General features: G+C 43.8%; 1 protein-coding gene across 1 annotated transcript; it reads left to right on the top strand.

Annotated features, from left to right (window-relative positions):
- Positions 1–96: 96 nt before the first annotated feature.
- Positions 97–24044, top strand: ddhd2 (DDHD domain containing 2; the record flags this gene model as incomplete). The annotated part of the gene is made up of 17 exons (XM_083644077.1): positions 97–216; positions 2862–3054; positions 3874–4061; positions 4190–4279; positions 4566–4686; positions 4801–4890; positions 5379–5520; positions 6074–6282; positions 7064–7131; positions 7249–7368; positions 11523–11618; positions 11905–12081; positions 12702–12857; positions 17601–17703; positions 17815–17976; positions 20009–20177; positions 22228–24044. The coding sequence occupies 17 exons, from the start codon at positions 97–99 to the stop codon at positions 22307–22309; spliced, it is 2286 nt and encodes a 761-aa protein (XP_083500203.1). The 3' UTR covers positions 22310–24044.
- Positions 24045–24474: the final 430 nt, after the last annotated feature.

Below are 24474 nucleotides of genomic sequence, written 5' to 3'. Positions count from 1 at the left end.
CTGCTGGATTGGCACAGGTCCTGACTGAGTGTCTGTGCCCACCTCTCCCCTTCCGTCAGAGCTGAGGGTCGGGGTCAGGGGTCAGGGCTTGGGGTAATGTCACACAGCCCTGGCGAAGAGGGGGGTCTCTCTCCGGCTGCCCCCACCATCAAGGCCCAGGACCTGTGTGGCACCCCCTCTCTGACTTTGGCTAGTGGAAACACACCTGAGGCGCAGGTAGTTGTCTTGTGTCTGTATGTTTGTATGTTTGTGTGTGTGTGTGTGTGTGTGTGTGTGTGTGTATGTATGTATGTATGAGTGTATATAGTATTGTGTTACATCATCACACAGCCATCTTGGTAGGCAAATAACAGGTGAATGTAATGAATTAACAGGTGATTCCGATCAAATGACAAAACACCATATTGGTAGTAGGAAATGCAGGTGACATCATGGGAAATTCCCTTTGGGAATACTATGGATATGCAGACATTGACCTTGTACATTCATAATTCCTCCTGCTTATGGTAGCCTATATAGGCCAGTGATATTTCTCTAAAACCAAGCATTGCTAATAACTAAGTTTCTTAAATAACTGTAATTTCTTAAATGGCCATCCTTAAAATGGTTGTCCTTTTCATTTATTATTTCATTGGCTACTAGGATTGGTTGGCGGTGGCACATGGCATGCTGTTGTGATTGTCCTTGACCTTTATATACATTATTACTGTATGTGTGCAGACTGCAGATCATACACACAAACAACATGTGTTTAGAGCTCAGAACATTTAAGGACACTTAATGTGTGTTTGTTTGTGCTCCAGTTGTCCTGGAGAAAAACAACTGCTGTCGTCTTTTGCCCTAATGGGTGACTGTGGAAACAGTGAGCCTGTGGAGCAGGGAGGGGGTGGGGGCATCTGGAAGTCACATGCCGACCCTCTGTATGCGTTTCACAACATAATGAACTTACGGCCTCAGCAACTAGTGCAGAGGACACAAGAAAAACTGCATGGGGGCTGAGGCTACAGTCAGTAAGTGACTGGATTAGGGATGTTCATCAATTATTGAAAATCGATAATCGATCGTTAAGGATTGGAATCGATCCTGTGGCATTTGGATCGATTTTTTAATTATTAAAAAAAAAAAAAAAAATTTTTTTTTTTTGACTAGGTTTGGGTGGAAATCGTTCCTCCTCGCCCCACTCCATTGCACAGCCGACTAACGTGAGGTGGAGCTTCATATAGTCTCTAGTTTTCTGGCTGGGCACGGGCCTTTGTGCCAACAAAACTGTTTTAAACATGAGAAATTCACACCGGCATGCGCCGGGGACAGCAGTGTTGGAGAGGAGACACATTGAAATAAAGAGTTCATTGAGGAGAACACGTTGTCTTTCGTATTTTCTGCCATAGGCATTCATTTTGTTAAAAAAAAAAAAAAAAAAAAAAAAAAAAAAAAATATATATATTGAAAATTTTCTAAGTATTAATAAAATCGATAATCGATAATTGATCGTTAATTCTCATCGATTATCGATTTTGGAAAATTTTCAAAATGAACATCCCTAGACTGGATACTACAGTGATGAACTAGAAAACATTGCCGGATGGTGTATAATGAATCACTTCCATGAGGGTTTAGTGATGACAGGTTTTGTGTGGTGCACCTGCAAAAAGATTTGTGACTAGGACAAGCACATATTTAGAGGCTGGAACTTTGAGCCATTGTGAAACATTGCACACACAGGGTGGAGATTTAGTTCCAAGGAAGGGTATACCATAAACATTACAGTTCACTGACAATCCAACCCTAATGTAGATTACGCAGATTACACTAGAAATCTGATTGCTGATTTGGCAGCTGTGTGTGATGATGTGTTGCTGTTAGGGATGCACGAATCACGATATGGATTTTTTTCAGTCGATACGATAACCGATAATTACCTGCTTATCATGGCTGATACCAATAAGATAACCGATAATTTAACATTTTTGTATTTTAAAAAGAAGTTCATAACCTGTAGTTTATGCACACCTGATGGTAAGCATAAGCCAGGCTAAGATGTAGTGAGCAAAGATGAATGATTTAAATCAGCAATATTACATGAAAGGGTGTACCGCATCATGCCCCTCAGTTCTGACCACATCACTGAAGCAATATTTATCGGCTATAATTTAATTAGCAGAATAATATAAATTTCCCGTTATTTGCAGATAATCTATCGGACCGATATATTGTGCATCCCTAGTTGTTTTGACAGGAAGTTGCAGTCTCTCCCATTCAATCCAGCACATAAGACGGAGTAGAGCAGCAAAAGCACTACTCGGGTTCACAAGAGAGGCTATAAGCTCTTCTACCTAAAGATAGGCCTGTAGAGTGAGCCAGATGTGAAGTGAATGTAGACTGGTGGTGACATGATGGCCACAGGATACGGTGACAGCGTTGTTTTTGGATGTGTGCTCTCCAATATAGGAATAGGTTTGTTTACAAGCTGTAGCTGTGTCAGTGGGGGGAAACAGAAGGAGACAAGAGATGGCTTGTAGAGGAGGGAAGAATAAAGCAGGGCTTTGTGCTTCTGCCCAAGGGGAGGTCTGATCCTTTCCTGTCCGAGTATCCTCTGCCTCGTCTGATGGTCTCAGGTTCCTTGATTGGACCTCAGTGAAAGCGCATAGACTGAGCTCAGACTTCTATAATTACTTATTCCTGAAGCTACCGAGTTGTGCCGACCCAGAGGACTCTCCCAAGGGGAGCAGAAGACGGGTATCTACAATATATTGTAGGCTTTTGCTTTTGACATAGGAATTGGAGCAATAAGGCCAGAATGAAGAAGAAACATTGAGTTTTGTTGATCTTGGCACAGTTGACAGTGCTGATGTTTCTCCCAGGTGTCACCAGTGGTGGATGAGGCCTCACCTTCTTCTACCTCCTCCTTCGACATGCTTGACATGGAGTCTGTTCCACCGCCTTACCAAGTAGTACAGCCTCACTGGTTCTTCTGTCGACGGGCTGATGACAACACCTCTTGGTTTCCTTTCAGTAGAGAGGACTCAGACAACCTAGAGAACGCCTGTGCCACTGGTAAGCGTGTAAATACAGAGAATATGTGTGGGTGGGTATGTGAAAAGTGGGAAAACAGTGAGAGTTCTATAAACAACTGTGGGGAGGAGGATGCGTCATAAGACCGTTGCCAGCACTGGCCTGGTGCCCACTAGGGCACTTGACACTCCTGAGACAACATGTTCACTGTTATTGTCAAGTGTAAATTTGATGTTCAGTTTCAGGCATTGACTGTATATGTTTCAGGTAAGCTTTATCATTGATTTAAAAAGTTTCATTTGAAAATAAAATGTTTACCACTCGGAAAAAAGTAGATGCCTACACTTGCAAAATGATTGCTAGCATGAAATAAAGTTATTAAAGTTAGTTGTCATAAGGGTTTTAAGGCTGTCATAAGCCTTAAAACCCTTATGACAAGTCTCTAAGTCTCTGATCCACCACTTTGTTTTTATTCACTTTTTCAATATTTAAATGCAAAGGAACAGACATACATGTACAGTACACAAGACAGAGACAGACATTAGTCGGGGGAACAAATACAAATTCAAATACAATGAATTAGGAATAATAAGGCTTGCAGTTTTTGAGGATTCCCAAAAAATGTGTTTTTGAAATACAGACAAAATAATCAAACTTTTTATGAATATGTAATGTTTTGGTAAGATACCCTTTGTTTGTATCTGCTTGTGTGCGCGCACGTGAGTGTGTGTGTGTGTGTGTGTGTGTGTGTGTGTGTGTGTGTGTGTCTGTCTGTCTGTCTGTCTGTCTGTCTGTCTGTCTGTGTCTGTGTCATTGACTGTGTGTGTGTCTGTGTCATTGACTGTGTGTGTGTGTTTGTAGTAGGAGAGGAGGAGGTGGTGGTAGCTGTCGAGGGAGACCGGTATGACGTGCGTGTCAAGGAGAGGATGCGCTACGCTGTGTACTGGGAGCAGGCTCCCTCCGAGGTCCGGCGCTGCACCTGGTTCTACAAAGGAGATAAAGACATCAGGTTCATGCCCTACCTTGAGGACTTCAGCAGCAATCTGGAGGTAGTGTGACATGACAGCTGAGCTCTCACCACTGCAGTTCTATGCGAGTGTACCGTGCCGTCATTCCCACAGCTACTGGTCGTTTTATCCCTCCCTCCATCTTGCTCTCTCATCCTGTCATTTCTCAGGATGCCTATATGATAGCGGTGACTCTGGATGAGTGGAGGAGGAAGCTGGAGTTCCCTTCAGGAGAGACAGTCATCCTGCACAATCCCAAGGTAGGACCTGCTTATAAATTATCACTATACACAACATACTTAATATAAGCTATACAACCACCTTACTAGATGATTTTTTTGTTTGAGCTCTAACCCACGAGCTAGAATAAGTCACTCTTGTCGGTCGGTCCCAAAAACATGTTATGCTAGGTTTGCTAAATCCCAGGTGATGTTGATTTTGGAATCGCCAAACTCGTCACAACTGGTCACAGATTACGTGCTTGTTTACATATGATCTTTCTTTCCCTTATATGTCCTCTCTTAAATTTCGACTCTCTTTTCTCAGCTGATAATGCAGTATCAACCGCTGGGTTTGCAGGATGACTGGGTCTCCTCTCCCTCTGAGCAGACCCGTCCTCGGACAGTCAAGAGGGGAGTGGACAACATCCCTGTAGAAATACCAGATGGTATGTGTGTGTGCTGGACAGGACAGGGGGCAGTAAGGTTTATACTGTACTATACGTGTGTTTCACCGGACTGACCTGTATGTGCTCAACACCTTCCCCTCTGTGTGTTTTCAGGAGAACCAGAAAAGGTGGACCACCTTGTGTTTATGGTGCACGGCATTGGCCCTGCATGTGACCTGCGCTTCAGATCCATCATACAGTGTGGTAAGTGTGTGTGTGTGTGTGTGTGTGTGTGTGTGCGCGTTTGCGCGCGTGTGTGTGTGTTGTGTAGCCATTCCCAACCTGTGGGCCGGGGAGGTATTGCACGTGGGCTGTCAAATCATTTGCAAAACATTCTGATCTTTGTGAGGAAAAAAAGTAATTATTATTATTATGTATGAGAATGCGTTTTTCTATTGTTGAATGATACCATTATTTAACTTGTAATCAACTATTTCTTAATTAGCCTATTGCAGACAGCCCCTCACTTTTAGTTTCTGATTTCTGTGTGGTGCTGATGGACAGCTCCTCTTATTGTTAAAATAAAACGTGCTCTGAGAAGGCATTATTTGGCCTCCGTACTGTTTACGGTCTGATGTGGGCTGTGAACATTTTTGAGATTTTCAAGTAGGCCATGAGTCAGAAAAGTTTGGGAACCGGCCGCTGTGTCAGTGTGTTTATTTAGGATTTTTTTTCTCTCTTTCCCTATCCAGTGAATGACTTCAGGAGTGCATCCCTGTCTCTGCTGGCCTCTCATTATAAGCGTAGCCAGCTGGACGGCAAGGTGGGCAGAGTGGAGTTCCTACCAGTCAACTGGCACAGCGCTCTGCATGGAGACGCCACCGGTGTGGACGAGTAAGTAAAGGGCAAGAGAAGAGAGAGAGGACAAAACAAGATTCCTTATGCCTATGCACGTTCCATTTGCACTGGGAACTAGGAATTTCTCAGTTGAATCACGTCACACCCGAGTTGACCGCATGCCAGTAAAACAGTCAGAAAACCAGCCAGCGTTAGCTCTAGCCAGGCTAGCCATTGTTAGCAATAACAGTTGATAACTGCTGTGTTTTACGCATACAAACACCAGAGCAACATGTTCACAGTTAGAAGTTAGACAGTATTGTGTGTACACGACTGATTTAATGAGACACAAATAAGACAGAGTGGAGCGCTAATAAACAGTGTATTACTATAGCTTTCACTGCTGTTGATGCAAGGAGCTGCCATCTTGGATTCTGAGGTCAGGGTTAGTGAGGTTCAGGTTCAGGTGATGTCATGGGAGCGTTCCCGTCTTCTATGAACTGGGAAATTACGAGTTCCCAGTGCAATTGAAACGTGGAACTAGTGACAGAGAGCTTTGAATCTGGCACTCTGTATTTTTCATCCCCTAACCCCCTTCCCTCCCTTCCAGGGACATCCAGAGGATCACTCTGCCCAGCATCAGCAGGCTGAGACATTTCACCAACGACACTCTGCTGGACCTGTTCTTCTATAACAGCCCCACCTACTGCCAGACCATAGTGGACACGGTGGCCTCCGAGGTCAACAGGCTGGACACTCTCTTCAGACAGAGACACCCAGAGTTCACTGGGGCAGTTTCTGTAGCGGGGCACAGCCTGGGTTAGAGACAGCACACACGCATGCACTGCACCAGTGTAGGAAATTTAAAGAATATTTTGGGGGCAGCTTTTTCCGCACTGTCTAAAAAATTGGGGCATTTACAAAATTGTGGGGCACTTGAAAAAAAATGGAATTATTTGTGCATAAAGTTCAGGGTTGCCACAGGTCTGGAAAGTACTTGGATTTATAAAGAGGTCCTTAAAAGTGCTTGGATTTAGTCTACCAGAATCTCTGAGTTTGAGCCTCATAAACTCTGTAATCTCCAAATTCACTTCTGATATAATTTTTATATGTCATCAGTAGTGCTGGGCCAAGCTTGAATCACTTTCTTCCTATCTACAGTATCACTCTGCACGTAGGCTGATCGCTGAGCTGTCATTGGCTGTTGTGTTCTCTCATCTGTGTTCTTAGCTCAAATATGTGGCTGGTCACCTGCGGTGGATACATTTTTGTTTTAATCTCTTTTTCCTCCACGCTTTATTGCTTGAAACTGCTAAGTGGCAACCCTGAAGTTGCTAAAGTCTCGTGTGTGAACAACAGCGCTGTTTGTGTGTCTGTGAATGTGTTCTTCATCATCTTCTTCTGGCAAACAGTTTGCAGGTGCTGAGTGTGTGCTAGTGATGGAAATGGAAATAAAATCAATTGAATGGAAATAAAATGACACAAATCTTGGGGGCAATTTTTGCACCTTGATCACCTTGATTTTTAGGGGGATTCTGAGATTTCTTGGGCATTTTTCTCTTGTAATATTCCAACCTCTCCCCTCTTTTTCTTTCCCAAGGTTCATTGATCCTGTTTGACTTGTTGACCAATCAGAGGACTGGATCAGGAGAAACCGACAGAGAGGGGGTACAGTAGCATTCCCAGCAATATATAACATTGTTAATATACCGACAAAAAGGATTGTATATTTCTCTACACATAAGAAAATACCTGTCCCATTGTTTTTTTGGCCTGCACATTAAGGTGCCTTGTGATGAGCCCACTCCACTGACCTGTGACACCCTGGAGCAGTCTCTGATCCGACTGGGACTACAGGAATACCTGGATACACTACAGAGAGAAAACCTAGACCTGGAATCACTGGTAACACACACACTCATACTCACACTCACACACACACACACACACACACACACACACACACACACACTCAAATGTAATGTAGAGTCCGTTAACTGCTTTAGGTGTCATGCACACAGGACGTGTGTATTTGAGAAGCCAGCGCCTTTCTGCAATTCATTCTCTATAGTCTAGGGAAAATAAGGTTTGACCTTAAACTAATTGCAACAGAATTTATTTTCACATTTTTATGTTTATATTGATGCCCGAAACACTGTAGTAAAAATCCCAGAAAATCCCATTAGTGGAAGTATGTTAAAATGACGTTTTTTTTAAAATGGCTGCCATTATTAAAATTGTGGCCATATCTTGACTCCAACTAGACCTAGAATTACAAATTTGGTGTCTATTTCCACATTTTTGGGGGCAAGGAATCCACCGAAATGGTTGTTGAGTCTCTAAGTAGAACAGATTTTTTTTCCTCATGTAGTATGATGTAGTCGTAATACAACATGGCATTTCTCGCAATGTTAGCTACAACTTCGTATTTGTTAATCATACACATTTTGAGTGATACCCTTGAGCATATTGAAGTGCTTGCCATTGGAAAAAAAAATGGTTGTTTCATATTTCCAATTAAAAAAGTGTTACGGTAATGAATTTATTTCCTCAGTGTCTCTAAAAGTGTCTGGAAATACATAAAAAATGAGCACATCTATCTATCTAATGGCCCAATTCCACCGCTGGTATCAACGCGGCCCCGCACAGCTCGTCTCGCTTTTTTGTCTCATTCCACCGATCAAAAACGTGGACAACCCGGGTTGATCGGGGTTGAGTCGTGCTGCTTTTGGTCCCTGCTCTGTTGAGGTTCTAGGGCTGTGGACCCGGTACTATATGGTGACGTGAAAACACTGCAGACGACTGATTGGTCAGGCAGAATCGTGTTTACTGTAGGCATCTACTGTCAATGCTGGATACCAGTTTAGTTAGCTTACCTTCTCTTCTATTATGTTATTTCCATCAGTCTTTAGTGTTGCTGCCTTTGGCGCTGGTGAAATAAAATCGATCTCCTTGCTCAGCTTTAACATGCGCTCCTCGGGAAGCCCTTTGTAGTTGCCTCCGCTAGGCCGCAGGCGAAGCCGCGGGTCTTGCCTGTTGAGCTGCCGCTGGGGTTCTCCTCGTAGCGCCTCTCCCGTCCCCGCGCAGTGCATGCATGTGAGTTTGAGTAACAACAAAGTGATACCCATTCTCCTAGCCGATTGTCACATTTGCCCATGTACACTGTAGGTCATTTAGAGGCACCAGTATTTCATAAACAGTTTAAAAGTTCTGTGGATGGATTTAATTGTAACGTTATGTTATAGCCTACTTCGGCTATAAGCGAAGGACAGATATGCGGTCGCTATTTAGATGACCAGCTGTGGGCGGGGGTGGGTGGGGGCAGATGATCCGCGGTGGAAACAAAACGTCCATAGGGCTGATACGATTAGAGCCGAGTGGTGACGAGCTGTGCAGGGCAGTAAAATGTGGTGGAAATGAGCCATAAGGGAGCTAGGGCTCTGTCTGTTTGTCTGTCTGTCCCACTGATGACATCATCAGTGATGTCATAAATCCACTCACTCTCACACACAAAGTCTCAGTGATGTCATCAGTGATGTCATAAATTGTGACATCATCAGTGATGTCAGAGGCATTGCGATATCAGTCATGTCATAAGAGGTTGTGATGTCATCAGTGATGTCATAAAAGCAGTTGTGACATCATCAGTGATGTTACTTGAGCAATTGTGATGTCATCATTGATGTCATAAATCCTTCCTGGCTGAGGCTATATAAGTGGTGGAAAACACAGCATACAAGTCAGTGTGGTACAGTGACACATCTGAAGGAATGGCTGTTCAAGCAGAGCATGATGACACACAGCTGTGACGGCCCTCTGCTCTATTATGCCCTCAGGGCAGGAGACCTGGACACACTGAGGAGCCTGCTGCAGGAAGACCACTTCAGAAGGCTGATCAATGAGCAGTGTCTTTACGGGTGTTGGTCGACCCCTCTGGTGCTCGCAGCCTGGCTGGGCCATGCTGCCTGTGTGCACTACCTGATCACACAGGGAGCACAGGTAGACCTAGCTGGTGAGAATAACTGGACGCCTCTCCACGGTGCCGTGTGCCACGGTCACCTGGACTGTGTCGGGGCCGACCCTAACAGAAACATAGATGGCTCACACACCCTGACGACCCCTCTCCACATCAGTGCTGCACACAAACACCTGGACTGCTTCCACCTGCTACTCCAGGCTGCTGGCGTTCTGACCCGTGATGTAGCTTCTCACCTGCTGGAGTGGGTGCTGCGTAACAGGTGCAACACGGCCTTCGTCCAGCTGCTGCTGGACCACGGTGCTGACCCGGCCCTGGTGACAACAGAGCAGGCACAGCTGGAGGAGAGGGCGGATCCTGAGGCTCTCAGGGTCTTTCTGGAGGCCAAGAGATGTCCTCGCAGTCTGGCCCACTTGTGTCGGATCCGGATCCGCCAAGCACTGGGCACACATCGCCTGAACCAAGTCCACTCCCTACCACTAACACAAGTGATGAAGGACTTTGTGCTCCACCAAAACTGACTTGAAGGACTGTCAGTTTATTTATTTTCATTTATAGATTTAGTTCTTCAGTGACTGTTTCAAACAACTCCAGGAGCAGATATATACCAGCTATACCTAATGATGTGATGTCACTTGAGCAATGACAACATCAGTGATGTCATCAATGATGTCATCAGTGATTATGTCATCAATGATGTCATCCTTCCTGGCTGAGCAGACTGGGTGGGTGATGTCATAGTTGTTGCTGTCATGTCATCGGTAATGTCATACATGCCAAAGTATAAATAAACAATTTTTCTGTCTATCTCTGTCTGCCTCCACTGTCCCTACTCTCTCCGCTTCTATGTTCAACTGCCATGTACTTAACCTGCTGCCTTCTGCCCCAGCCCTGTCATGAACGGCAGTGTTCTAATCTAAGCAGACTGGATTGCATGCAGCAGATGATAGAAAGCTCATCCATAAGAGACTTGAGACTTGACTTGGACTTGTGACTAAAGACTTGAGACGCGACTTGGACTATAGCTAAAAGACTTGAGACTTGCCCAGCCATGACCCCTTGCTGCGCAGCAGCTATAATTTATGTTTTGTTTTGTTATGTTACAGTATGTTTGGTAGGGCTTTTCCCTAGCCCCGCCCCTTTCCTGACCACACCCCCTCCCACCTCCCACATACACTCCCCCCGATACACCTGTCCATGCCCCCTACCCACCTCTCGAATCCAGACTCTACGACCTTCCTATCCCTATCAACGGACTCTTTTCCCTAGCCCCGCCCCCTCCATTGAGCCGACCCGGATCAGATCCGCCCCAAAATGTAATAGGTTCTTCCTTGGCCCATGCTACACCCTTCCACCAAGTTTCATGAAAATCGGCCCAGTAGTTTTCCTCCTGCTAACAGACAAACGGTCAGACAAACGGCACCGAAAACATCACCTCCTTTGTGGAGACAATGCCAATTTTGACAATGTTCCACTACTGGGATTTTCTGGGATTTTCAGTATGTTAAATTGGAAGGTTTCAAGAGCTGAATACAACACAAATAATTTCTGTTGCAATTAGTTTAAGGTTGGGTCATTTTTTTCTCACAGATTCCCTAGACTACTATGGTAAGGACGCGCTCGAAGCGCTCCTCTTTCAAGGACCGCACCTGGCGTTTAAGCGCTCTTGGCGTCTAGTGTTTTTTGGTGGAGCGCTCTGGGCGTCTCTAGCTGCAAAAAGCTGAACATTTGGAGGAAAAGCGCACTGCTCGTCGTCAATGTCACTCCTCCTACCTCTTCTCCTGCCAGGGGGATCTTCAACCTCCGCTGCTGCCAGAATTGCCAATAATCTGGCTTTCATGTTTACAGTGCGAACAATCAACAACATCAAACAGACTAAACTAGCTTGCTACCGTCCGTGTGATTGTTCCGTCCTGAACTGTACTGCGTGCGACGGCAGGGAAAAACAAAACACACACAAAACGCTCCGTGCACTGTGTTTTGTGCGCATTGGAAGTGCTCTCGACATGATTTCCAAAGCATTCTTATGTGAAATACACACGTCCTGTGTGCACGGCACCTTACTCTTGTTCTCTTCTTGCAGGCTCTGTGCCAGGACAGTGATCTTAAAGATCTAGGTATTCCCCTGGGACCTCGGAAGAAGATCCTGAACTACGTCAGGAGGAGACGAGTTCAAGAGGTCAGACATAGCCTGAAACCCTCCCTTTGTTTTGAAGAAGCCATATGAGGCAACTGGCATACTCTAGACACTGTAATATCAGAGGAGAAGCCGCTTTTCTTCAATCTATTGTTCAGTATTTGGCACACTGATGACCTCCCCATGGTATGTAGAGAGAAAAGTCACTCTACTCTGAGAACAAAGCACAAAAAAACAGGGTGTGTTCTTCATATGAAAGGCACAGTATTCATTTTATTTTTGACAGCAGTAATTCAATTAACTGTTTTTGTTTTTTCACTCTCAATAGGACTGTAAGGCAGGGATGGTTCTTCTGGCTCCAGGGCTGCAGGCTCCACCTCCAGATTCTTTGGCCACTGGTAACCAGTGTTCAGGCATGACGACGTCACAGCAGTCCCAGCTCCACAGAGCGCAGTCCATCACCAGCGCTGTAGACTATGAATACTTTAACGTGGGCATCGGACAGGTAACACACACACAATCACACACACACACACACACACACACACACACACACACACACACACACACACACACACACGTATTGTGCTTGGGAAACGCTTTGGTATATCACCTTCCTGCTTCTCTCCTCCCCTGCTTGCCTGGACAGACCAATGGAGGCATGGCCAAGGGACAGGTCTGTTTCCCATGGTGTCCCCATGCTCTCTAGCTGTGTCCCTATTATCTTTGATTTCACCATGAGTTTTTCTTCACATACATGTATGGTCTGGTCAGGGAAACCGTTGGGTTATAGACGTATGTCATTTAACATGAGTTTCCATGGCTAAGTCACATTGTTTGGTTAAAAAAAGTATTGAAGCTTGATCCATATTATATACCCAATGAATTGTTTCACACACCCACTGCCTGCCCTTCTATCCTGCATGAGTGCTCAGTTCCCTGGTTTCCCCTTAGCTGCTGTCATACTGGCTGCTGGCCTCACGTCATGAAAGCTCGTTTCATATCATCATTGTGCAACAGTGGAGGTTTAATTAATTTCCATCTGATAGTCTGGACCTAGATGCTCTACTTATGTCCTTTATTGTGTTCAAACACATGTTTCTGCCCCTCTCGTTTCTTCCCCAGGTATCCATTAACTACCCACAGCTGGCGTTCCAGCCTCAGACCTTTTTTGCTTTTGGATCTCCCATTGGAATGTTCCTGACGGTTCGTGGCCTTAAACAAATCGATCCCAACTACAGCTTCCCCACCTGCAAGAGCTTCTATAACATCTACCATCCTGTGAGTAGTCACATCCTTACTTCTATAACATCTACCATCCTGTGAGTAGTCACATCCTTCTATAACATCTACCATCCTGTGAGTAGTCACATCCTTCTATAACATCTACCATCCTGTGAGTAGTCACATCCTTACTTCTATAACATCTACCATCCTGTGAGTAGTCACATCCTTACTTCTATAACATCTACCATCCTGTGAGTAGTCACATCCTTACTCCTATAACATCTACCATCCTGTGAGTAGTCACATCCTTACTTCTATAACATCTACCATCCTGTGAGTAGTCACATCCTTACTTCTATAACATCTACCATCCTGTGAGTAGTCACATCCTTACTTCTATAACATCTATCATCCTGTGAGTAGTCACATCCTTCTATAACATCTATCATCCTGTGAGTAGTCACATCCTTACTTCTATAACATCTACCATCCTGTGAGTAGTCACATCCTTCTATAACATCTATCATCCTGTGAGTAGTCACATCCTTCTATAACATCTACCATCCTGTGAGTAGTCACATCCTTCTATAACATCTATCATCCTGTGAGTAGTCACATCCTTACTTCTATAACATCTATCATCCTGTGAGTAGTCACATCCTTACTTCTATAACATCTACCATCCTGTGAGTAGTCACATCCTTCTATAACATCTATCATCCTGTGAGTAGTCACATCCTTACTTCTATAACATCTACCATCCTGTGAGTAGTCACATCCTTACTTCTATAACATCTACCATCCTGTGAGTAGTCACATCCTTACTTCTATAACATCTACCATCCTGTGAGTAGTCACATCCTTACTTCTATAACATCTACCATCCTGTGAGTAGTCACATCCTTACTTCTATAACATCTACCATCCTGTGAGTAGTCACATCCTTCTATAACATCTATCATCCTGTGAGTAGTCACATCCTTACTTCTATAACATCTACCATCCTGTGAGTAGTCACATCCTTACTTCTATAACATCTATCATCCTGTGAGTAGTCACATCCTTACTTCTATAACATCTATCATCCTGTGAGTAGTCACATCCTTACTTCTATAACATCTACCATCCTGTGAGTAGTCACATCCTTCTATAACATCTATCATCCTGTGAGTAGTCACATCCTTACTTCTATAACATCTACCATCCTGTGAGTAGTCACATCCTTACTTCTATAACATCTACCATCCTGTGAGTAGTCACATCCTTACTCCTATAACATCTACCATCCTGTGAGTAGTCACATCCTTCTATAACATCTACCATCCTGTGAGTAGTCACATCCTTCTATAACATCTATCATCCTGTGAGTAGTCACATCCTTCTATAACATCTATCATCCTGTGAGTAGTCACATCCTTACTTCTATAACATCTACCATCCTGTGAGTAGTCACATCCTTCTATAACATCTACCATCCTGTGAGTAGTCACATCCTTCTATAACATCTACCATCCTGTGAGTAGTCACATCCTTACTCCTATAACATCTACCATCCTGTGAGTAGTCACATCCTTCTATAACATCTATCATCCTGTGAGTAGTCACATCCTTCTATAACATCTATCATCCTGTGAGTAGTCACATCCTTACTTCTATAACATCTACCATCCTGTGAGTAGTCACATCCTTACTCCTATAACATCTATCATCCTGTGAGTAGTCACATCCTTACTCCTATAACATCTACCATCCTGTGAGTAGTCACATCCTTCTATAACATCTACCATCCTGTGAGTAGTCACATCCTTCTATAACATCTACCATCCTGTGAGTAGTCACATCCTTCTATAACATCTATCATCCTGTGAGTAGTCACATCCTTCTATAACATCTACCATCCTGTGAGTAGTCACATCCTTCTATAACATCTACCATCCTGTGAGTAGTCACATCCTTACTCCTATAACATCTACCATCCTGTGAGTAGTCACATCCTTCTATAACATCTATCATCCTGTGAGTAGTCACATCCTTACTTCTATAACATCTATCATCCTGTGAGTAGTCACATCCTTACTTCTATAACATCTACCATCCTGTGAGTAGTCACATCCTTCTATAACATCTATCATCCTGTGAGTAGTCACATCCTTACTTCTATAACATCTACCATCCTGTGAGTAGTCACATCCTTACTTCTATAACATCTACCATCCTGTGAGTAGTCACATCCTTACTTCTATAACATCTACCATCCTGTGAGTAGTCACATCCTTACTTCTATAACATCTACCATCCTGTGAGTAGTCACATCCTTCTATAACATCTATCATCCTGTGAGTAGTCACATCCTTACTTCTATAACATCTACCATCCTGTGAGTAGTCACATCCTTACTTCTATAACATCTATCATCCTGTGAGTAGTCACATCCTTACTTCTATAACATCTATCATCCTGTGAGTAGTCACATCCTTACTTCTATAACATCTACCATCCTGTGAGTAGTCACATCCTTCTATAACATCTATCATCCTGTGAGTAGTCACATCCTTACTTCTATAACATCTACCATCCTGTGAGTAGTCACATCCTTACTTCTATAACATCTACCATCCTGTGAGTAGTCACATCCTTCTATAACATCTACCATCCTGTGAGTAGTCACATCCTTCTATAACATCTATCATCCTGTGAGTAGTCACATCCTTCTATAACATCTATCATCCTGTGAGTAGTCACATCCTTACTTCTATAACATCTACCATCCTGTGAGTAGTCACATCCTTCTATAACATCTACCATCCTGTGAGTAGTCACATCCTTACTCCTATAACATCTACCATCCTGTGAGTAGTCACATCCTTCTATAACATCTATCATCCTGTGAGTAGTCACATCCTTCTATAACATCTACCATCCTGTGAGTAGTCACATCCTTACTCCTATAACATCTATCATCCTGTGAGTAGTCACATCCTTACTTCTATAACATCTACCATCCTGTGAGTAGTCACATCCTTCTATAACATCTATCATCCTGTGAGTAGTCACATCCTTACTTCTATAACATCTACCATCCTGTGAGTAGTCACATCCTTCTATAACATCTACCATCCTGTGAGTAGTCACATCCTTCTATAACATCTACCATCCTGTGAGTAGTCACATCCTTACTTCTATAACATCTACCATCCTGTGAGTAGTCACATCCTTCTATAACATCTATCATCCTGTGAGTAGTCACATCCTTACTTCTATAACATCTACCATCCTGTGAGTAGTCACATCCTTCTATAACATCTACCATCCTGTGAGTAGTCACATCCTTACTCCTATAACATCTACCATCCTGTGAGTAGTCACATCCTTCTATAACATCTATCATCCTGTGAGTAGTCACATCCTTCTATAACATCTATCATCCTGTGAGTAGTCACATCCTTACTTCTATAACATCTACCATCCTGTGAGTAGTCACATCCTTACTCCTATAACATCTATCATCCTGTGAGTAGTCACATCCTTACTCCTATAACATCTACCATCCTGTGAGTAGTCACATCCTTCTATAACATCTACCATCCTGTGAGTAGTCACATCCTTCTATAACATCTACCATCCTGTGAGTAGTCACATCCTTCTATAACATCTACCATCCTGTGAGTAGTCACATCCTTACTCCTATAACATCTACCATCCTGTGAGTAGTCACATCCTTCTATAACATCTACCATCCTGTGAGTAGTCACATCCTTCTATAACATCTACCATCCTGTGAGTAGTCACATCCTTCTATAACATCTACCATCCTGTGAGTAGTCACATCCTTCTATAACATCTACCATCCTGTGAGTAGTCACATCCTTACTCCTATAACATCTACCATCCTGTGAGTAGTCGATGCATCAATGCTAACGGGAGGGAGGACTTACCACCAGTCAATGACTTACCAGTCATTGCCTGCTTGCTGGTATTGTTAATCCCATGTCAGAAAAAGTCTCCAGGTGTGTCGCTAACGTTTCTTTTGAGAAAGATTGTCTCCACGGGCGTCTGAAAAGTTGTGTTGTGGGGTTGTGATGTTGTGATGCAGCCAGTGTTGTATGACTGTGAGCGTCCATGCTAAGGTTAGTACTTTAAACAGCAGCAGCGTGCGTCTTGTCTCTATGAACCTACAGAATGGACGGTTAAAGCATAGACTCTTGCTTACTTTAAAACTTGTATTATCAACGTACATATAACGTAACGTTCGCTCTAGTCTAGCTGCTATGGATACCCGACTGGTGTCTCACTGTTATTGTTCCCGGGAACAACATGCACTAGTAGGAACTAACAATCCTATTGTTTACATTTCCCGGTGTAACCGGTAATACCGGTGAGGTCACGTGCTTATTATTCGGTGTGAAAATGTTCACACCGTGGCATCCCTACATGAGTGTATGCTTGGCTTTAAGTGAGCACTTCTCCTTTGCCAAGATAATCAGGTGTGGCATATCAAGATGACGCTGATTAAACAGCATTATTATTGCACGGGCGTGCCTTGGGCTGGTCACAATAAAATGACACTCTAAAATGTGCAGACTGCTTCTGACAAACTCTGTCAGGCATGTGCCATAAGTGTTGGCATTATTGTACTATCTATGGTTGGCATGCACCATTAGTAGCAAACAAATTATATATTAGACAAACAAATGGCTTCTTTTCACATGACACTGTGTTGATTTTGATTGATCAGAAGTTGGTGTGTATTGTTTGAATAAAACAAATGTTAAATCCACCTTCTTCATCTGTGTCTAGTATGACCCAGTGGCCTATCGGATAGAACCCATGATTGTGTCAGAGGGGGATCTGGAGCCCATGCTAATCCCTCACCATAAGGGTCGCAAGAGGATGCACCTGGGTATGGCTATGTCTCCCTGTCTCTTTCTGTCTGTCTACCCAGGCCCTCCTAAGGAAAATCATGGTTTGTTTAGTGAATGTAGTGCTAATGTTTGTTTCTTCTGACCTATAGAACTGAAGGACAGTTTGACCCGTATGGGCATGGATCTGAAGAACAACGTCTGGGGATCACTGCGGACAGCGTGGCAGTCCTTTTCCAGGCTACCTGTGGCTGCACTGCCCCCGGTGGACGAGGGAGAAACAACAAGAGAGGATAACCTTCAAGAGACACAGGGTATAAACCAAGCGCATCTCCCCGGCTGTGTGGGTGTGTGTGGGGGGGGGGTTCTAATGTGTGGATGCTGTGTGTATGTGCACTTGCCCAGGTGTGTCTAACCTTGTCTCCTCATCCCTGCCTGCATGTTGCTCCCCTCCCCTCTTCTCTCTGCTCTATCTGGTGGTTGGTCCTACCTCCCTCACCCCTGGCCCTTTTACCTTGAACCTCAGCCTCAGCGGCAGTCACTGTTTCTGCCAAGAGGGAAGAGGAAAATGCTGATTTTTGGACTAAATTTCTAGAGTGGCCCAGGGCCCTTCATATGCATTACTTCCAAGGTAAGCCAGGAGAACCACTTGGCTTGAATGACCTGAGTGAATGAACTCATTCTAGCTCATTATTGGTTAGCGGTCTGGTTAACTACCACCCAGTCCTATTTATACAGAGAACTCTCTGTTCAAGTGCCTGATATGGTGAACGTGAAGCTATGGTAACCCGTGCCATATTCAGCCTTCTTATTTTAGCCCCCTGCCTTGGATCTGGACAATCAACCTCTCTTGTATCTGCATTTACCTGCATACAGAAAGAGGCTACATTAATTACCGGTACCACATCACTTGCAGAAAAGATGCTACTCGATCTGCAGTGTTGATCCTTCATCAATAGCAAATCGCACTATTAGTGTATGTTAATATTGCAGCAGACTCTCCATCCCATACAATACCTGCTATGCTAATGTTAAAACAGACGGTTGGCTCTTGCAATTTTCAAATGCTTCGCCTAAACGTCTGTATGTCGAGCTTGGAAAACTTGGTCAAAACGGAAAGGGAAACTCGGGAAATAATGAGCGATGATAGAGGCATGTTGCGGATGTCCCGCCTAAAGGCAGGTGATTGGAGAAATACGAGCGGACGTCCCGCCTTTCTCCAATCACCTGCATCGGTTCGAACTTCCTCCGGTCTGAAGCGTTTTTCCCCCCCAACTTCCTTTGTCCATGTTCTGTAGGCATGAATTACGGACTGGTTAATGGTGCATTCACAGAATGTAGAAGGGAGTCTGGCTTGAGAGACTACTGCTATGCTTAGCATGTCTGCTCGTCCCTGTCCCCATGCCTAATAAACACGACTAGTCTGCTTCTATAGTCTGCTATACATTACATCTAATCTTCAAATGTGAGTTGCCTGGAAAGATACTTCCTCCTAGCTGGCCCTTCCTTCCCTCTGCTGCTGATAGTTATGATTGGCTGAATTCATTGTTTGGTTCACCATCACAAGAAACTTTGAAACTTCAAGTAGTCCATGGCAGTTCAAGACGGAGACAGACAGACCTCTACGTTCATTTCGTGCGTATTTCTGCCCATCCTCTGAAAGCTTATGGTTATGCATGAAATGGAGCAGAACCACGCACACACTCACACATTTGACTTTCTACTGCACACTGGTGGATGCATTGTTTAACATGATACCAACGTGAAAGACGCATGGAAGTATGTGGGCAGTGGCGATTAGACCGTTTGAAACGGACGCATTTATTTTCGTATGAAAATGGAGTATAATTGGGCCTTAAGCTGAAAAAATAAGAGAAGTTGGGCAATGTTGACCACAATTGCAGTTTTCCACCCAGAATAACTGATGGTCAATTTTAGGGACCATCATTCAGCAGCAGGAGCGGATCACATATCTACACATCCTGCCCATTTCTAGACCAGGAGGTCAGTTACTATCTGAATGCACAGTTAGAGCACATCTATCACATGTCTTAATTTATTTCTTCCATTCGTCACTGCCCTATATAGTGCTGCAAGATCCAAGAAATGTGATTCCTGAGGAAGCATGGTGGCAGTGTTTTCTGTTTTCCACTTTTTTCCTTTTCTCTCCCGTCTGTCATCTGAACCATTCTCATTTTACCAAAAGAGGTTGAGTCAAAACAGATGGCTACTTGCCCAGCAGCTGGCTGTTAGCGTGTGTGTGTGTACGTGCGTGCGTGCGTGCGTGTGTGTGTGTGTGTGTGTGGACTCATCGTGTTTGTGTGTGTTTGACCCCTGTACCTACAGGAGTGTGTGAAGAGGCCGAGTCCTCGGCGTCAGCAGAGGAGAGAGAGAAGCGTGAGATCAAAGTGGGGATGTTAAATGGAGGACGGAGGATCGACTACGTCCTGCAGGAAAAACCCATCGAGAGCTTCAACGAATATCTGTTTGCCATCCAATCTCATCTCTGCTACTGGTGAGACACCTGTTTATGTGGTCACAGAGGCAGGTGCTGTGCTCCTCTGTCTGCTGTGTGCTCCAAATATCCTCTTTGTTATACTAGGGTATCTATCGGCCCACCTGGGGCCGAGACCCTAGGCTCACCCGCTACGCGGGCTCGCTGCACGCAGCTCAGCTGATGCGTGGCCTTGCCTGCCCTATTTGCATGCACAGTGCACAATCGCCTGCATTATTGGCATGCGCAGCGCCCATTTGCCCAACTTCACATGGCTGATGACTGTCACTGATGATGTCATGATGCCTATGACATCACTGATTATGTCACAATGCCTATGACATCATCAGTGCCTATGACATCATCAGTGATGTCATAAGATGATTTTGGTCAATGATGTCACTGATGACATCACTGATGATGTCATAGACATTGTGACATCATCAGTGGGGCAAAGATTGAAACAGTCCATGAAACAGAGTCCACTTACTCCCTTTTATATATAGAGATGACATCACTGTCACTGAGGATGTCACAATGCCTATGACATCATCAGTGATGTCATAAGATGATTTTGGTCAATGATGTCACTGATGACAACACTGATTATGTCATAGACAGTGACGTCATCAGTGGGACAAAAATAGAAACAGTCAATGAAACAGAGTCCACTTACTCCCTTTTATTACTAGGTATCTCGCGTGCTACGCACACTCGATTCCTAGGCTCGCCCGCCCTGCAGCTCGCATTCGCAGCTCGGCCGCTGCGCGGCCTTGCCCACAACTTGGCTGCTGTGTGGCCAATAAGACCAGCATCACTGATGTCAGATTTATGACATCACTGATTATGTCATCAGTGGGATTTATGACATCACTGATGATGTCACAGTGGTATTGATGACATCACTGATGCTGTCACAGTGGGATTTATGACATCACTAATCTTTATATTTATCTTTATTGTTTATTGTTTATTGAAGCAGGGACAGTACACAATAAATATATTGCACCAGAGATAGCTAAAAGCTAATTTGCATCTGTAGTCCCTGGGCACACAGAGTCCTGTGCGCACACAGTACATATCAAATACAGCAATTAAAGGAAAATCCTAATGTCTAAACAATCAGGATACATGACAAAAAATGATACTTACTATTAGCAAGATACAACATATACAATGCGAATAACAGTAAAAATAGAACACATAGAGGTAGATAGCAATCCACTAAAATCACACATTGGCAAATGGTAAAAACAAAAAATGACATAGCACAGAAAGAAACAGTATATGAGGCCACACCAATGACTATAGGTGGCCGCAGGAATGACCCTCTCTCAGCCACTTCTTAATGGAGGATTTAAAACCTCTGAGGGTACTACAGCCCTTAATTACTGCTGGCAGGGTGTTCCACAGCATGCCCGCCTTGACCGTGAATGGAGATTGACTAAATTTAGTAAATCTAAAAGGCACGCAACAGTCCCCTCTAGTGGAGGCTCTTGTTGTTCTCACACTGGTGTTGCGATTTGTCACTAATTTGTTGAAAGGCGGGGCGGCAAGGCCGTGGAAGATCCTATACAACAAACAGACATTTGCCATCAACAGAAAATTCTCAAGAGTTAGAAAGTTATATTTCTTGATGATGTCACAATGATGATAACTGTTAGGTTTTTTATCCAGGACCTTCAGTGCTTGCTTGAATAGAATAAAGAGTGGCTGCGTTGTTGTTTTATTGGCCTGGGACCAAGTAGTGGCACAGTAAGACAGATGTGATAAAATGAAAGAATGAAGATACAGATACTAATGATGTCACAGTGGGATTTATGACATCACGGATGATGTCACAGTGGGACAATCACAGTGGGACAGAGAAACAGACAGAGCCCCAGCTCCCATTTATATACTGATGATGATGATGATAGATAAGATAGATAGATAGATAGATAGATAGATAGATTGATTGATTGATTGATTGATTGATTGATTGATTGATTGCCTTTTACCTCCCTGCTTTATCATGCTGATTTTTATTTTAAATATAAATATGACATCTTTTCCTCTTTGTCTCTGGCAGGGAATCTGAGGATACAGCTCTGCTGCTGCTGAAGGAGATTTATGACAAACTGGGTGTGGCCTTTGAACAGCCACAGCAGTAGTAAACGTTTTATGACTACAGACTAACTTATTAACATAACGTTATAAAAGTTGAAAGATGAAGGACAGCTGGCAGAGCCACAGGCTGCCCAATCCTCTTCCAGACTGCCTTAGTGTCTGAGTGCTACCTGCCTGTCCCGCCCTCTCCTCAGACAGTAGAGACGGGCTAAGGTCAGGCCTTGGTTCAGATATTTCAATCACCCGAACTTTGAGTTGTTCACCTAAAACCAAACTGTAGGACTGCGGCTGAACCATGTTGTTTGTCCCAGTACCTGAACTGGTTGCCTGAAGGCACTTTCTGACATGTGTTATTGATTTAACCAATAATCGCTGACATGCCCCTTATCAGCACTTTTCTTTCTTGCGTTTTTATTTTGCACTTTCACTTGCTGCTACCAATCATTCTTGTATTGGAAGATTTGAGATCTCCCTTGACCACGTGAGAGATCAGAGTCTGGAGGTGGACTGTTGCACTGGCAGCGGTGCAGTCTCTCTCAGACCAGGACAAGTGGTTTCTTGTGGTTGACTAAAAGATGTTTTGTTCCTCACAAGGAAAATGCAGGTTCACATCTTGACATTTAGACATTTCCTGATAGTTATACAGTATTGAAACTTGGCACCAAAAGCTGCTACGCCTAGAATTCTTGTGCAATGTAATTATAATATTGATGTCACTCCTTTTTTGATTTCCCAGATCTTATACTAACTGGCACGGAAAGTGAGGTAGACCTTGCCTTGTTCTAATAACATTTTTATTTTTATTTGTTTTATTTGTTTCTGAAACAAGTGTTATATAGTTGAACTTTTTTTAATTATAATATATATCCTGTAGATCTGGGCGAAGTAAACCTTTTGAAGAATTGTATCAAAAATGGAGAAAGTGCACAACTTCAGGTGCTTGAAAAGACAAGCAGTTTCTCTGTTCACGCCGTGTGTGTGTGTGTCTATATATACAGTACAGTATAGCACTGTGCATGCTGTACATGAAGGCCAGTCACACCCTCACTCCCCAAGGTGTGTGCCAACCCTCGCCCCCATTCTCCTCTTTCTGCTCACTTCCTGTTGAGCCCAGTGTCGACTCATCCTACAGGTTCTACAACAGCTGCACATTCCCTATCCTGACAGACGGTCCCTATCCTGACAGACTGACAGACGGTCAATTCCAAGGCAGACCAGCATCACACTCACACACATTTATGACCTTTGCATAATTTAAGGGCCAAAGCATAATGCTCCCATCATCTGCTCTTTCCTATTTGCTGCCTATTGCCTCGTTTGCTCTGTTGGAGTGATTTATTCTAACCTCATGACTCATATCTTCTGTCATCGACCCACAACCTCCACTGCTACAGCTGTAGCATAACCTGTATCTCCTTTTGGTGTAACCTCGCACTCCCAATAAATGTATTCATCCTGATGCAGATGGAAATGAATAGGCAATGAGGCACATTTGCCCTAGAAAAACATTGTACTCTTAAATTGCCCTTTAACCAATCAAAATCTCTTCCTGTGGTTTTGTAACAGGTGGGTACAGTGAGAAAGGATTGTTTTTCTTGAACTTCTGCATTTACCTCAGTGTCTGCATTTCTAAATGTATCAAACCGTTGTGCACGGAAGAAGGGCTGCACCTCTCTGGTCCCTGACCCACCATCTGCTGCTCATGACAGGTGTCACCCGGGCCGTAACTCCTATGTTTTTGCACTTCATACCAGTGTGTTGGTCCATACCAAAAATAAAGTGTACTCCTTTCTAAAGTACATACATGTACACTACCAGTATGGTTACATGTGGTGTGTGCCATAATAAAACGTTAAAAAGTGTCATGTTTGATTCTTTGCAGCTCACTGGAGCATGTAAAAATGGATGTCTGGCAGTATCCCTGAGTAGAACATGTAGTAGGCCATGATGCTGACTTTTGTGAAAATGTTCTAAGCTTTATAGAATTGCAGCCCATTGAGACTCACAAGGTAGCTGATATATGGGATGGGGATGGGTGGTAAAGGGAGGATGGTGAGATTTTTGCTGCTGTGGCAGAGGCAACTTTGTGGAGAGAGCATCCACTAAATATTCCCACTTAATTTTATAGGCTAAACCAGTGATTCTCAGACTTTTTCATATCAAGGACCCTAATTTAGGCCACATCATCAGAGCCACGGACCCCCATTTG

Source organism: Poromitra crassiceps, assembly GCF_964638095.1.
Source record: "Poromitra crassiceps genome assembly, chromosome: 10".
NCBI classification, from domain to species: Eukaryota; Metazoa; Chordata; class Actinopteri; order Beryciformes; family Melamphaidae; genus Poromitra; species Poromitra crassiceps.
Note: the sequence above shows the minus strand (reverse complement) of the source record. Positions and strands in the feature narration are given on the sequence as shown.